The sequence below is a fragment of the Saccostrea cucullata genome, unplaced genomic scaffold (genome assembly GCF_032062105.1).
Source record: "Saccostrea cucullata isolate Sc308-1 unplaced genomic scaffold, CSIRO_AGI_Scuc_v1 ctg487, whole genome shotgun sequence".
Taxonomy (NCBI): domain Eukaryota; kingdom Metazoa; phylum Mollusca; class Bivalvia; order Ostreida; family Ostreidae; genus Saccostrea; species Saccostrea cuccullata.
In genome coordinates this window covers 167,501-183,157 of record NW_026920923.1, presented here as the reverse complement: position 1 = coordinate 183,157, position 15,657 = coordinate 167,501, and the positions used below count along the sequence as shown (strand labels likewise).

The window sequence follows — 15,657 nt, the reverse complement described above, 5'->3', positions numbered from 1 at the left end:
TCAGTACTAGAAATGGTGTAAGAGACCTTCAACTTTATTGATGTTTTGTCCTCAGATCTTGTATGGGGGTTGTATTTCTACAAGTTTGCAATTTAAAGCAGATATTCACAAATTTTCTACAGTAATGTTTCGCTATTATTGATTTATTGTATTTTGATGATAAAAGTTGTTTGCTCTGAATTTACTTGAAATTGAAAATAATTTTTTTGGCAGCCATGTTCCTGCACCGTGAGACTCAGAGGTTTTACCAGATGAAACAGGAAGCTCAGCAGGCCCTGAACAAGAACAGGTTACGTCAGGCAGCAGGACTGTACACGGAGGCCCTGCATATGGCACAGGCATTCCCACATCTCATGCATGAGATCCCAAAACTTCTCAGCAACAGGTCCTTGGTTTTCTACAGACAGAGGGATTGGAGAAGAGCGGTAGACGATGCCAATGCCAGCATTCAAATAGACCCTCTGTGGATAAAGGTAAAACTTTTGTAAACTGTCTACCTGTATTATTTACAGTATTACATTGACATCATCTTCATCTCATCTCACCTGTTCTTATTCACAAAGAACATAAAACGTATTTTGTAGATATTTAAAGCATTTCTTTTATTCCTTAAAAACGGGTGCAGAAAATTAAATAGCTACTCCATACTCTGTACTTGGGAATATTCCTAAGGGATTATCTTGTGAAGGTTTTACTTTATACTTATGAATATTCATCAAGGGATACTGGCGTGCAGCTCAGGCCAACAAAGAACTGAAGCAGCTGGGGTCGGCTCTGGACGCGATTCTAGGGGGGTATAATGTGGCTCTCTCCCAGGGGCAGGAGGAGGAAGTGGTCAGTTTCCTGGCAGAAATTGTCACCATTATAGTGTCCCTCAGAAGTAAGTTGTTCAGAGGCAAAGTTTACATAAGATTAAAGTCTAAATAGATGTTTTAAATATACGTGTACATGATTTTGGGTGTAAGAATTGGTTTCAATAATACATGTATATTGTCAGTCTTTAAAGTAGTAACATAAAGTAGAATGATGTTAATAATTTGCACCAGCTGTTTAAATTTGATATGAAAAAAAACAACAATATAATAAGTACATAAATTTAGATGACCCAAACCGTGTATTGGAAACGACTGAGATTCATGCAGGATCCATTCAAAACCAAAGGAAGCTCCTTCAGCGCTTAGCCAGTAATAATTGCTGGGAGGGGGTCAGTCTGTTAGTGCTGGGGGTCCATGCGGGGCCCCCCAGTTCCCTGGATTCAGCGGCCGCCAGTTGTCCAGTGGATAACCTTTCGGTGGGGACCCTGCTGAAGACCACGCCCACTCCTGACCTCAAAAGATTCGGTGTAGAGCTAGCGATCTGTCTTCTGAAGAGTGGTGCATCGTATGAGGATATAGAACAGAAAATGGGAAAACCAGTCATTCATGTTGGTCTTACAGTGGCATTAGATACAGGTTAATAGGGATATTTTTTTCTGTGTACTTGTTAATGTCTATCACACATTTTTCTGCTTATCTTACAAAGAATCTTTGTTATGCTTGAATTTCATACTTTATCTTTCGTATAATAATAAATATTATCCATCCAGGCAATATTGACTTGATAAAACTGATGTTCAGCCAGTATCTGACAACACCAGAAGAAAAAGATGCTGTGGATGATAAAAAGAGAACGGCTTTCCATGTACTAGTGCATTCTGGGAAAATCAATGGCTCGCTGGGAGAGACCCTGCTTCGACTTCTCGTGAACAATGGCTGTCGTCCTTCCATTCCTGACGCAGAAGGCAAACTACCCATAGACTACCTCACACCCACAGACATGGGGTATAGTCTCCTCTCCAAACTCACAAATGTAGCAGGTAATTTATATGGAATTAGTTCTGTTTCAGGTTTTGAAATAAGAATTAACGGTGAAGATCTATATATTTTAAGTGAGTTTTGAATGTCTTTTTAAATGTTATATCCATTATGATGTCATAGTAATTTGAACTTAATTTTTCCTGTACTTCATGGCTTTAATTGAGAAAGATACAAAATGAAGCATGTTCATGGATTCAAATTGCTTTTGAAATGATGTTAATAGTAATTCTGATAACTGTTTTTTATACTAAAGAAGAAATCAAGAACAGAACCATTTTCCTTTACTGTTTCCTAAGAGACGTGGTCTAGATGCAACTCCCATGTTTTCTCATCTGGTTTCTTCTTTTGTTATAAGAATCGTTGGAACAAAATTTTTTTTTTCATTGTATCGACCCAAACATTATATCCCAATGTATCTTATCTTACCAAGTCGTTGATATAAATCATCATTAAAGAAGTTCAATTTACAGACGTGAGAAATCTCTAGAAACCTCTCATTACTAGATCTTTACATTAGAATTGTTTTATATTCTAAGTGATCTTTGATAAACTGAGCAAAATGTACCTACATGTATAGTTTCTGTAATCTTTGACAGAAAGTTATCGGTAAGCTTAAGGTTCCATTTATTACCAAAAAATTATTAAATTAAAAATAAGATATAGCAAAGAGAATGTTGTAGTATGACAACATATCTTAATTTGCCAAAACAATATTTCCATTGATAGGAGGTACTTATACAAGACTATAAATTTCTATTGAAGGAAACCATGTGAAAGTCAAAATTCTGCATTTGAAAGAGCAAGGAAATGCAGCGTACAAGAACAGAGAATTAGAGGAAGCCATTTTTTTCTACAGCCGAGCAATAAGTATGGCCAAAGGTTACGAGAACTTGACCCGTGAGACGGTGACCTTACTGACAAACCGGGCAGCTGTTCATCTGGCCCTACACAGTGTATTTGAGGCGTTAGAGGATGCTGAGGAGGCTGTAAAGTGTGACCCCACATGGCTGAAGGTTTTTATGTTGCTTATAATTGATAGTATGTTCTTGTAGTTCATGTATAAACTGGTACATGCATGTTATCAGGTACAGTGAAACCTGTCTAATCCGACATGCACTGGGAGTCAAATTTTGTGTTGGAATACTGTAGATCACTAAATTTTCGCGACACCTTATTTTCGCGAGATAGTCATTGACTCTTGATTAGCGAGACAAAATTTTCATGAATTGTGGTTCAGGCACACTGTGTCAGATTGCTTGGTTGCACAGTGTTAAAAACATGGAAAATAGTTAAATTGGAAAGGCATTTAATGTCGGAATTCACAGTGTGTCAGACTATTCAGGTGTTGGATTAGACAGTTTTCACTGTATTATGGCATCTACAAATTTATGTGAGTTCTAAATTTCAGATAACAGATTTTGAAATATCATTTTGAAGAAATTGGAATTAGTATCTGTCAAATATTATGACAGAATTAGTATTTTAAACTTTCAAAACTGAATACACTTTTTACTTGCATGTGCCAGATGATGGGGACTGCCGAACAGTATTGAGGCTTGCATACTTTTGATTTGAATCACAACCTTTAATTAAAAGATTAATAACCAATTCATTGCTCAGATATCAAACTGTTTGTTACTATTGAATAATAAATAAATTTTCCTATTTTTGCATTTAGAGAAATCAAAGTGTGTTTAGATATTTAGTTTTAGATGCATATACATGTACTTGATACATGTATGTTTTAGTTGGCATTAAGGAGTACACTGTCATGTATTTGTTTCCACAGGGACACTGGAGGCGAGGTCAGATTTTGAGTACACTACACAAACACAGGGAGGCGTATAGTGCCTTCCTGGAGGGCTATCGCAAGGGAGAGGGCACTGCCTCAGAAAAACGCAACATTCTGGTAGAGGCCGTCACAGCATTCCAACACATCAAAGGTATTCTGTTGTCTATCAGTAGACAGTATTAAAGAGGATTTAAATTCTCACAAGATGATATTGTATGTTTCAAAAATGGGATATAAGGTCACTCTCTCTTTAAGGTTCAAAGGAGCCTTTTTTCCCTGAAATTAGTTCAATGTCAAATAAATACTTTCAGGAGTAGCAGTGTTACAGAAATCATAATGAACATTTTCAAATTTCCAACAGTCAGATTCTAAATCTAAACATTTGGTATCCCAACAAATTTGCAAGGCCATATTAGTCATCATACTTGAGCATCACCATATGTATGGCTTCAAGTTTGTTTATGTTACACTCCTTTTGGGCTAGGATGAGGCCTCAATCAATGTGGAAGAAATAAGTTGAGAATATGTGGTGGGAAAAGATTCTGAAGAAAAATGTGATTATGTTGAGCATTGTCCCCATGAGCCTCGTTTACTTTCATCATGGAAATGTAAATGATTTCAGGGCAGCAGGATCTGGAGACCAGTTACAAGGGCCTGAGTAAGGTGACCAATGACGTGTGGTCAGATGTTCTGACCAGACTCAGCGCGCGAGGAGAGTGGGAGGCCATCAGGTTTCTGGTTCTGGGGATCAACTTCATGTTTGGTGGTGGTAGGTGCATTCCATCAGGATGACTTGGTATTAATGAACTTACTTTCAAGACAAATGTGTTGAATGCTCAGTCTCTAAAGTTGTACAAAAACCTTTTTAGGTCACCTGAGCTTAAAAGCTCAAGTGAGCTTTTCGGATCACCCGTTGTCTGTCATCTGTCCATCCATCTGTAATCCATCTTCAGAATCGCAAACTTCAAAGCTGAAGTATTTGCAAATCTTTACATTTGTTTATTTATCTGTATATTTATTTAAAGGTCACCATTTCCTATGTTTAGAACCAGACAAAGTAGCTGTCCACAAATTCACATGAAGAATTGAAAATTTGCCTTGCTCTAAAATGATTTATTACTTTCAGGACAAGTAGTTGCCATGGGTTATGCTAGAGATGCTGATATGCAGGGGATCACCTATAAAACTCTCTTTACCTTCATTGAGAGCCAGGATGACCCGGCCTCTGTGGGTTTCTGGATAACCCCTCTTGTTCTCTTCCTCATCACACATAGAGGAGACCTCAACAGTTTACTGAGGTTCAGAGAGTCAGAAGAGGACACGCCCCTACATGCCGCCACCAGGTTCTGTGTCCTCACAAGTAAGATTTTGCTTCAGAATTTATTTTCTTATTTCAATTATGAAGACTTAATTTGTATATTAACTGAAATACCAAATATTTCTCGTAATTTACAGTTCTGTGGTATCTCTTTTTAGCTCACCTGAGCCGAAGGCTCAAGTGAGCTTTTCTGATCACATTTTGTCCGTCGTCCGTCCGTCTGTCCGTCTGTAAACTTTTCACATTTTCGACTTCTTCTCAAGAACCACTGGGCCAATTTTGACAAAACTTGGTACAAAGCATCCTTGGGTAAAGGGGAATTTAAATTGTTAAAATGAAGGGACATATCCCCTCGCAAGGGGAGATAATCAAGAAAAGACCAAAAATAGGGTGGGGTCATTAAAAAATCTTCTTCTCAAGAACCACTGGGCCAGAAAAGCTGAAACTTATGTGGAAGCATCCTGGGGTAGTGTAGATTCAAAATTGTTCAAATCATGACCCCCGGGGGAAGGGCGGGGCCACAATGGGGAATCAAAGTTTTACATAGAAATATATAGGAAAAATCTTTGAAAATCTTCTTCTCAAGAACCACTGGGCCAGAAAAGCTGAAACTTATGTGGAAGCATCCTGGTATAGTGTAGATTCTTAAATTGTTCAAATCATGACCCCCGGGGGAAGGGCGGGGCCACAATGAGGAATCAAAGTTTTACTTAGAAATATATAGGAAAAATCTTTGAAAATCTTCTTCTCAAGAACCACTGGGCCAGAAAAGCTAAACTTATGTGGAAGCATCCTGGTATAGTGTAGATTCTAAATTGTTCAAATAATGACCCCCGGGGGAAGGGGGGGGCCACAATGGGGAATCAAAGTTTTACATAGAAATATATAGGAAAAATCTTTGAAAATCTTCTTCTCAAGAACCACTGGGCCAGAAAAGCTGAAACTTATGTGGAAGCATCCTGGTATAATGTAGATTCTAAATTGTTCAAATAATGACCCCCGGGGGATGGGTGGGGCCACAATAGGGAATCAAAGTTTTATAAAGAAATATATTAGAAAAATCTTTGAAAATCTTCTTCTCAAGAACCACTGGGCCGAAAAGCTGAAACTTATGTGGAAGCATCCTGGTATAGTGTAGATTCTAAATTGTTCACATCATTACACCCGGGAGAAGGGAGGGGCCACAATTATTAATCAAATTTTTACATATAAATATATATGAAAAATCTTTGAAAATCTTCTTCTCAAGAACCACTGGGCCAGAAAAGCTGAAACTTATGTAAGCATACTAGTATAATGTAGATTCTAAATTGTTCAAATAATGACCCCCGGGGGATGGGTGGGGCCACAATGGGTAATCAAAGTTTTATGCATAGAAATATGTAGGAAAAATCTTTTAAAATCTTCTTCTCAAGAACCACTGGGCCAGATAATGTGAAGCTTAGGTGGAAGCATTCTGGGGTAGTGTAAATTCTAAATTGTAGGAATCATGACCCCCGGGGGAAGGGCGGGGCCATTATAGGGAATCAAAGGTTTACATAGAAATATATAGGAAAAATCTTTGAAAACCTTCTTCTCGGGAACCACTGGGCCATAAAGCTGAAACATATGTGCCCATGGAAGGATCATGTGGTAGTGTAGATTTCAAAATGTCTAAATTATGATCAGTGGGGTAGGGTGGGGATGCATTATGTATAACAAGGGTGAAATCTGGTAAAGAACAGAATGGTCAAAGCTTCTCAGGTGAGCGATGTGGCCCATGGGCCTCTTGTTTTATGATGATAAAATATTTGCTTTTGATAATAAAATAGACGTTGATATGTGGACAGCTACCTTGTCCTGCCTACCCTTCCGCTTTTGGCGTAATTCTTCCGCTCTTTTCCTCAAAATTATGCTATTATGCCACTTACATTAATTTTACACTTTTGATATGAAATGCTGAAACGAAATGAAAAGTAATTCAAAGAGGACCAGTTCGATAATGTACGTAATATACCCACTAGTTACATGTAAGCTGGTATGGCAAAGATTCGGAAGAAGACGAGGAGGCACTACTTACGTTAACTATGAAATGATATTGCAAAACGTACAGCCATTTCTATGCTCGATTAAGTTTATTTTAACATTGCTTAGAACAAGATGAGAAATGTGAGTGTTAAAAAGATAAAATGCTACGTTATAATGTACGATTTAGAGCAAGAGCTTGCTGTGTGTATGCACAATTTCTAAAACGAGGTAAATTATTGACAAGCAAGTTGATGACACAAGAATATCAGCCGTCTTGTTTAAAGTCATCATTTCCTAAGTTCTATGGTCGATACAATGACCTTGTCAGCAAATACAATTTATCATTGAGTCAAATGCTGACTGACGTTTTTCATACTAATTGTTAGTCCATTATTTATACACTGAATTGACGACGGATTTTTTTCGTTATTTCCTGATCACGACAAGGAGCACACGGCGAGTGTGATCGTTCAGCAGGGGATTTTTACTCCTCCATGGCAATTGATTCCGCCTCTGATGTTTCGGAGGTCCGTGTTTGCTCTGCTCTTCTTTTGTATTGTTTTATGGACTTTGAGATTGAATATGTTCGTTATCTTCATATCCTTCTTGTTTAACATTCAAACGCAAGCCTTCGATTAAGTTATTTGATACAAATTGATCAAATGCTTCATTAAGGGTGTACAGTTGAATAGAGTTTGATATAGGATACTGGAATTTTAGAACACTTTTTTGCCTATAGATGATTTGAAAAATTAAGAAAGGTTTATACCAGCTTTGTTTAGTAAATAGTATGTACAATTTCAGTTGTTCCAAAAAAAAAATAAAGTATTATAGTAAAAAAAAAAAAAATAGGAAAACATGATTGATTATGCTTAAACATCTGAAATTCCACCAAAAATGTACTGAAATTACACCCTTGCAATGAAAAGGGTAGGCAGGTCTGTAGATTTGTTAAATTGTAGTAGAGATTAAGCAAAAAAAAATTGCAAAATAAAAAAGAGATTTTCAATGAAAATTGAACAAATGTCTGAGTATGATATTAAAGTGCATTTTCACAATAAAACTGCACACCAGCAATTTATGATACTAGGCTCAGGATGTTTTTCAAAAATTGTGAATACTAGATATTAAAATATCCTTCTTTCCTAGGAGACACAGTAATACTTAAGAGCATGCCAGACAATCCTCAGATGATAACGGTTGTGAATGGTAAGGGGGATTCCCCATTCCACACCCTCCTGAAGATGTCTCCTGCCCCCCAGGGAAAGCTCCTGACCACCCTGGTCAAGCTGCTGTTACAGAAGGGAGTGTCCCCCCTGGAGCGAGATAGAGACCAGCTCCTGCCTATTGATTATGTGGATCCTAGCAAGAACAAAGGGGTGTACGACATACTGCTCAAATACGCCAAGCGTAAGTCACATTCTTATTTCATATTTGACTTGTAAGGATTAGGTTAAAATCTGCAAGATTTGGTTTTTCTTCAGGATTTAACCTTATCAAAACCTTAACAAACTTTGTTACCAGCCAGGAAATGTATCTGCTATGGCACCATATCACTTTTCAGTCAGATTAGAAATGGTATTTTTCAAATTGATTGACAGGCTAGTCAGTCATGCTAGCCTAGAATATGAGACTGCATGTGTTTTGATAATGAGAACAGCGACACAGCCAGCTTTTGCTTTTACTGCAGAACTTGAAACTGAGAATACACTTGTATTCACAATAATTTTTATTTCTTGTTGCTGTTGAATAATAATATTTTATATATTCACTTAAGATTTGAATAATAAACATTTATAGCTACAGAAAATGTCAAACCAAAGAAGCCACCAGAAATCCATCAGAAACCAACAGAAAAAGCTAAACCTCCTAAACCCCCTAAAAGTGAACTGAAGGTGCCGCAAAGTTCAGCAACAAGCGAAACTAATCAAGTGGTGAAAGATCTAAAATCTGAGGCTAATGAACTGTACAATCAAGGCTGTATTGAGGAGGCATTCGAAATGTATTGTGATTTGTTGGATTATATCTCAGAAGAATGCAAAGAAGAGGTTGAAAACCACGAGAAAGCTGTGCTATATGGCAACAAAGCCGAGTGTTTGTTAAAGATGGGTCAGTTTGAAGAAGCGTTAGAGGCTGCAATGGAAAGTGTGGGGTATGATGGACACTGGTTTAAGGTAATAATGAGGGGAAAAAAGTAATGTTTGATATCTTTTTACTCAACATTGTTCTTTGTCTGTGGTCAGTCTGATGTTTTACTTGCAGTAAACAATATGTATTTAGTGTTTTCTGTCCAATTTATTAGGTCACCTGAGTCACTCAGGTGACCTATTGCTATCTGTTTTTGTCCGTCGTCATACGTGAAATTCATGGCTCTGGGGTCAGGGGTTCTTGTACTAGGGCGGGGCTAAATAAGTATATAGTGAAAATGCATTATTTCTTTGAAAATCTTCTTCTCTGCTCCTGGGTATTAAATAAACTAACTAAGTACATAGTTATGATGAGCAAGAGTGCCTCTACCAAAATTTTGAATTTTATGGCCCCAGGGTCAGAGGTTCCTGTGTTAGGGCGGAGCTCTATTGATTATATAGAGGAAATACATGAATTCTTTGAAAATCTTCTTTTTTACTCCTGGGTATTAAATAAACTAACTAAGTATATAGTTATGATGAGCAAGAGTGCCTCTACCAAAATTGTGAAATTCATGGCCCCAGGGTCAGGGGTTCTGGTGTTAGGGCGGGGCTCTATTGATTATGTAGTGAAAATACATGAATTCTTTGAAAATCTTCTTCTCTGCTCCTAGATTTTATATAATTTAACTAAGTACATAGTTATGATGAGCAAGAGTGCCACTACCAAAATTGTGAATTTTATGGCCCCAGGGTCAGGGGTTCTGGTTTTAGGGCGGGGCTCTATTGATTATATAGTGAAAATACATGAATTCTTTGAAAATCTTCTTCTCTGCTCCTAGGTTTTATATAAACTAACTAAGTACATAGTTATGATGAGCAAGAGTGCCACTACCAAAATTGTGAATTTTATGGCCCCAGGGTCAGGGGTTCTGGTGTCACTTACATGAATTCTTTGAAAATCTTCTTCTTTACTCCTGTATTAAATAAACTAACTAAGTACATAGTTATGATGAACAAGAGTGCCTCTGCCAAAATTGTGAATTTTATGGCCCCAGGGTCAGGGGTTCTGGTGTTAGGGCGGGGCTGTATTGATTATACAATAGTGAAAAAACATTAAATCTTTGAATATTTTCATCTTTGCTCCTAGGTTTTAAGCAGATGAATTACCTATATAGTTATGAGCAATCCCTAATCTTCAAGAATTGTAAATTTCAAGGCCCCAGGGTCAGTTGTACCATAGTGGGGGGGGGGGGGGGTGTACTTATGTACTGAAAATGAATGAATTGTTTGAAATGTGCTCCTTGGTATTAATCAAATATTTTTGAAAAGCAAGTATGCCTTTCCAAAAATAGTGCAATGTGTGGATCTAGGCCTAAGAGTCAAGGGTTCATGTGTGGTAGCGGCACTACTGATTATTGCTGAATATTACTGTTTAGTTGAAATGCATTTTTTGTTCCCCTACCCTGCCTATGGGTATAAAGTAACCAAACTAAGGAACTGCTAAGTGTATAGTTATGATGACCAGATTGTAAATGCTATAGCATCTGGCTTAAAACATGGATCAAATTGAGTCACTGGAAAGTTGTTGAATAATGCTCAGGTGACCTATAAGGCCCAGGGGCCTCTTGTTGCAATATTATTGTTTAAATTTATTTTACTTTTGTGTCACTCTTGAGATTTTGCAAAAGTACAATTTTTAAACTGCATTTTGAAGAGATATTCATTTTAGCTTGTTGAATTTTTCCAGGGGGAAATGTTTCTTCCTCATTAAGAAAATCTTCACTAATAATTATTTCTTCAAACTTTGTTAATGATGACAGTCACACCTGAGGATTGGCAAAGCCAAAGCAGCACTAGGGGAGTCCAGTGTAGCCATTCAGGCTTTTGGTAATGCCTGTAATGAGTTAGAGGAAACACCAGCAAACCTAGGCGTTCGAAGGGAGATTCTGGGAGAAGTGGCAAAAGTTGCTCCTAAAGGTATCACTGGGGCCAAAATAAAATTATAGTTTGTTTGGAATTGCCTCCCGCCTCATTGAAATGCCCCCTCCTGAAAAAATTTTATTGACCAAAGTAGGACGATTTTTTTTTTTTATTTAATCATTTTTTTTTTTGCCCATTACATGTATCACATGTACCATACATAACACTAAAATATAGTGTCAGATCTAAGTAAAATTAGGTTTTTTTGTAGATGATAGATACTTTTTTTAAGTTTGAAAATGTATTTACTGTTTACTGAGATTTTTATCAAAAATTAAAAAAAATTTCTTCAAGTTAAAAACAAAAAAATATTTCCCTCCCTCCCTCCTGTGTCTGAAACCCTTCAGGTGGCAATTCCAAACAAACAATTTTTAAGGATGTCCTGGAATATTTGTTCATTAGAGAGCATGGCAAGTTGTTCCAAGCCTCTGGAACATTTCAGCGTCTTTTCTAAAATGTTTGTCAGAACTTGATTTAATAAGTTTTGATACTGTATGTAGCATCTATGGATAAAAGGAAACAATATTTTTAAATTTTTAAGGCTCGAGCCATCTTGAGGCCTTTTCAATTCAGCCCAAGACCATCAGAATTCATAATAATTTTATATTGAGTCCATGCGGAGTACTTTCTTTAAATTCACTTGTTTCATTTAATCCTTCAGATTAAGATGTCGTTAAATTAAACATGTATGTCGATTCATATTGATAGTAACTAATTGTGATATTTACCATGTATTTAGCGGGACAGATTCCACTGCTGGACTTGAAAGGTTGTGGGAAACAGGTCTGGGCCCTGACTTCGTACGACTTAATTTGTAGTGGACTTTTGATACCTGCCAGGTTTGCTTATCTACAGCACCGCCAGAAGTTAATCAGCATGGATTTATACCATGAGGTCAAGGTCAGTCTGCAGCCTCTGTGTGACCTTGACAAGGTGGCTTCAGAGCCTTGGGTGCTGGATCTGATACTCTACCTTATACAGACAGGAAGTGACTACCATACATTGTCAGTGGAGAACTCGGACACTTACTTTCATGCTGTTGTCAGAATGTCCCTGGTGACCGGTAATTATGTCATTTTTAGGCCACAAGGGTCACTTAGATGACCCCTAGCTAACTGTTGTTTGTCAACACAATCAATGAAATAGTAAGAACGGTTTCAAGAGTCTATGAAAGCTTAGGAATGAAAACCAGTTTACTGTTGACATAAATTCATTGAAATCCTGTTAGTGTAATCATATTTTTCTCTAAAACTTTTAGGTGCCCTTGACCTCTTTGCCTTCATTTTGGACAAAGTTAAGGAGAACAATGACCTAAATATACAAGACAAACAAGGAAATACAGTTCTCCATGTGGCCACAAAGGAAGAAAATGCCAAACAACACGTTCGCCTGCAGATCATTTATCTTTTGTTGGAGATGGACATCAACGTACTGAAGAAAAATAAATCAGGGAAATACGCTGTACAGTACCTACCAGGCAGGGAGAGTCAGGCCGTTACATTGCTTCATCAAAGGATGGCACAGCAACAAGGTATGATCAAGTCAGCTTTTCTTGCATTTTAGTTGAGATGATTGGAACAAAAAAGAAATTCATGAAAGTAGCTATTAAGTGAAATTTATTTAGTAAAGGTTATTTTTGGCATAGCAGAAATTTGTGTCTTAAGGAGTAGCTAAACTTTGTATATATAAAGTCAAAAAGAATAGGTCACAAAATTCAGATTTTTTTTTGGCTCTTAGAAATGGAGAATATACTGAAGAAGGAGAAAGCTAGACAAGACCAAGAACGTGAGAGGCAAGAGAGACTGAGACAGCAAGAACTACATCAGCGAGAGAAACAAGAAAAACGAGAGGAGGCCGAGAGGAAACGACAGCTTCAAAATCAGAAAAAAGCAGAAGGAAGTGTCAGGTAGGAGACTGTAACTCTGCTGAACTGGGACCAGAACTTTTACATTTTATAGAAAGCTTGCTTTAGAAATTACTTATGACAGTTTCAGAGTGTACACTTGAGTATATGAGGAATTTACTGTTTCGAAATTTCACAAGAAGCATCACTCATAATAAAATTGATTGTTCTTTTTTTTTTACTATCTTCTTAAAGCAATGTTGAGCTTATGTTTAACCTCCCATATAAAAGTCTGCATTTTAATTAAAGGTTTTAGGGACAAATCTATTACAAAGTAACTATAAGCCCCATTGTGACCAAACTATCTATAGATGCTCACCAGATCTACCAGGCTTTCCTCTGGATGAGTGAGGAGGTTTAAGTTTTTGGCAAGTCCATTCTTTGGCAACTAGGCCTATTAGCTTTATGTTGTCCAGACTTGCAAAAAGGCACATATTTGGGCTTTCTTTGGATGCTTTCATCTGATTCAGATGTACTTTTTTTGCAGGAAAAAAGAAAAAGAAATGGTGAAAAATACAACAGCTGATTCTGCTTGTACTAATTACTGTGAGCAACGTATTGAGGAGGCAAAGGAGAAACTAAAGGAAAATAATATGAGACATGGTTATCAGTTTCTGGCAGAGGTGCTGAGAAAGGACCACAGATCTGATAAACACAAAAAGATGGAAAAAATGGCCTTAGACATAGTGATCAAGTCTCTTGGAAAGTCCCTCAACCCAGGTAATGCAAAAAAAAAAAAAAAAAAAAAAAGAGAACCAGTAAACTTAGGAAGTGTAAGCCAAGAAATATTTTCAAATGAGATGCATCTCAAAGACAGGAAAGTAGCTTCATAAAGACAAGAGTTTAAATTTTTAACATGTAAAAAAGGATGATTGTTTCTTCAAATATTGCTTATTGCTTTCTTTTCTTGCAGAAATACCTGAAAAACTCGCTAAAATCCCAAATAAACTGTACGAGAAAATTATCCAGGGACTAGCTGATATTGAAAAGTGGAGACAAGTGTACATAGCAGTCAAAGAATACAGATTACATTATGGAGATCTGGCTATGCCTAATTTTGCCAAGTCGATGTCTGTGGCAAAAGTCATTCGACACTCCTCATTTCAGGGAGCAGAACAGTTGTTAGTGGATATTGTGGACTACATGTTAAATGGTGGAGCTGTATTAGAGAAAGGCATGGTTTATCTTTGTTTTATATGCTAGTTTCAGAAATAAATTAAAATTTGATATTGAAGTGGGTGTAATTATTTGAAGGTTTTATGGGTTTTAAAACGTAAGAAATCATTGAATTTAATGTGTGTCATTTTACAAGTATTGCTGTTAATGTATCTAGATAATATGAATATTAAAACAAATATACATTGAACAATGATAACATTCATGGGAAAAGTAAAATAGTCAAAAAACTTCTTTGATCTAGAATAACAAGCTTGAACTTAATTAGATGAAAATTCATGTTTTCTCATATATCCGAGATTTTTGCAGAAGAAATCATTTGAAATTAATACAGTTTAGAGAAGGATGCATTTGGAAAAATAGCAGGCCTATAGACATGTTCTTGCTTTAGTTTTTATTAAAGAAATAAATTATTAAACAAATTTTAAATTACAGATGGGAAAATGGCCATCCTTGCTGCAGTACAAGAATGCCAATTTAAAGTATTAGAAGTGTTGTTTAAATGGGATGCCAGCCCTGTTCATCTAACTATTAACCAGGGAGATACACCAATCCATGCTGCTCTGTCCATCGCATTGGAGAGAGACAAAGGTTTTACTATTATACTACATCATGGTTCATAATTTTTCGATTTTGTCAATTTCTTTGAAATGATACTTATCCTAAATTTGGATTTGAAATTGGTAATCTTTTACATAAAGGTACAAACCTTTGTAAAATTTTCTGAATTAATGTTTAATGCTAGCATGGTCCCTAAATATAGGAATTTTTTTCAAAGTCATGAGTACAAACAAGAAGAGCTTTAGTCTTATCTGAAAATTGTCATTAATTTATTTGTTCTTTATAGGAAATTTTTCCATCCTGAACTTGTTCTTTGATATGTATGAGAAGGATCCAGAGAAGTACCCAATGTTAGACCCCTCCCAGACAAACTCAGAGGGAGATGGGCTATTTCATCTGGTAGCCAAAGCTAAGTACAATGCAACCACACAGAAAGCTACAGAATTATTATGTGACAGAAAAGTGAATGCCTCCGTATATAATGCAGAGGGAAAACTGCCCAAGGACTACCTAAACTCGAAGAATGACAGAAGGTTGCAGGTTAGTATATATATTAAATGAGACACACAGCACTGTTACTCAAGAAAAAAATCTCATCTTTTAACAACTTTTTGAAGAACAACATAGCCTATGACTCATGTAAGAATTGTGGTCTGGCTTTTGTTCATAAAAGGTACCACCCCTTATCAAAAGAGGGAGGGAGTGCATGAGGTAATAAAGCATATTGATTTGGCTATCAGATTAACATTGCTGTCTTTCTGTTAGTTCTTTCGGCTAGCCTCAGTTGGAGGAGTTGTCAAACCAAAGAAGAAACAAAAACCCAAAATTCCAAAAATAGATGAGGCTGGGATTACTGAGGACCTCGAGGAGAGTGAACAGGACCTGATGTTGTACGAACGACAGGAGGAAACTCCGCCAAGGTCAGAGGAGGTCAA

At 36.9% G+C, this 15,657-nt stretch overlaps 1 protein-coding gene across 1 annotated transcript in view; it reads left to right on the top strand.

Annotated features, from left to right (window-relative positions):
- The first annotated feature begins 215 nt into the window (after nt 1-215).
- Nucleotides 216-15,657, top strand: part of LOC134258658 (TPR and ankyrin repeat-containing protein 1-like) — a 30,955-nt gene continuing 15,513 nt past the window's right edge. Inside the window, exons 1-19 of the mRNA XM_062741201.1 lie at nt 216-473; nt 721-880; nt 1,101-1,451; nt 1,586-1,855; nt 2,619-2,869; nt 3,646-3,799; nt 4,271-4,417; nt 4,775-5,008; nt 8,123-8,383; nt 8,774-9,147; nt 10,923-11,079; nt 11,822-12,145; nt 12,341-12,613; nt 12,820-12,988; nt 13,473-13,705; nt 13,899-14,159; nt 14,597-14,752; nt 15,009-15,262; nt 15,488-15,657. The exon at nt 15,488-15,657 is cut by the window's right edge and continues 184 nt beyond it. Coding sequence (XP_062597185.1) covers nt 216-473; nt 721-880; nt 1,101-1,451; nt 1,586-1,855; nt 2,619-2,869; nt 3,646-3,799; nt 4,271-4,417; nt 4,775-5,008; nt 8,123-8,383; nt 8,774-9,147; nt 10,923-11,079; nt 11,822-12,145; nt 12,341-12,613; nt 12,820-12,988; nt 13,473-13,705; nt 13,899-14,159; nt 14,597-14,752; nt 15,009-15,262; nt 15,488-15,657 — 4,457 coding nt within the window. The remainder of the gene's footprint in view (nt 474-720; nt 881-1,100; nt 1,452-1,585; nt 1,856-2,618; nt 2,870-3,645; nt 3,800-4,270; nt 4,418-4,774; nt 5,009-8,122; nt 8,384-8,773; nt 9,148-10,922; nt 11,080-11,821; nt 12,146-12,340; nt 12,614-12,819; nt 12,989-13,472; nt 13,706-13,898; nt 14,160-14,596; nt 14,753-15,008; nt 15,263-15,487) is intronic.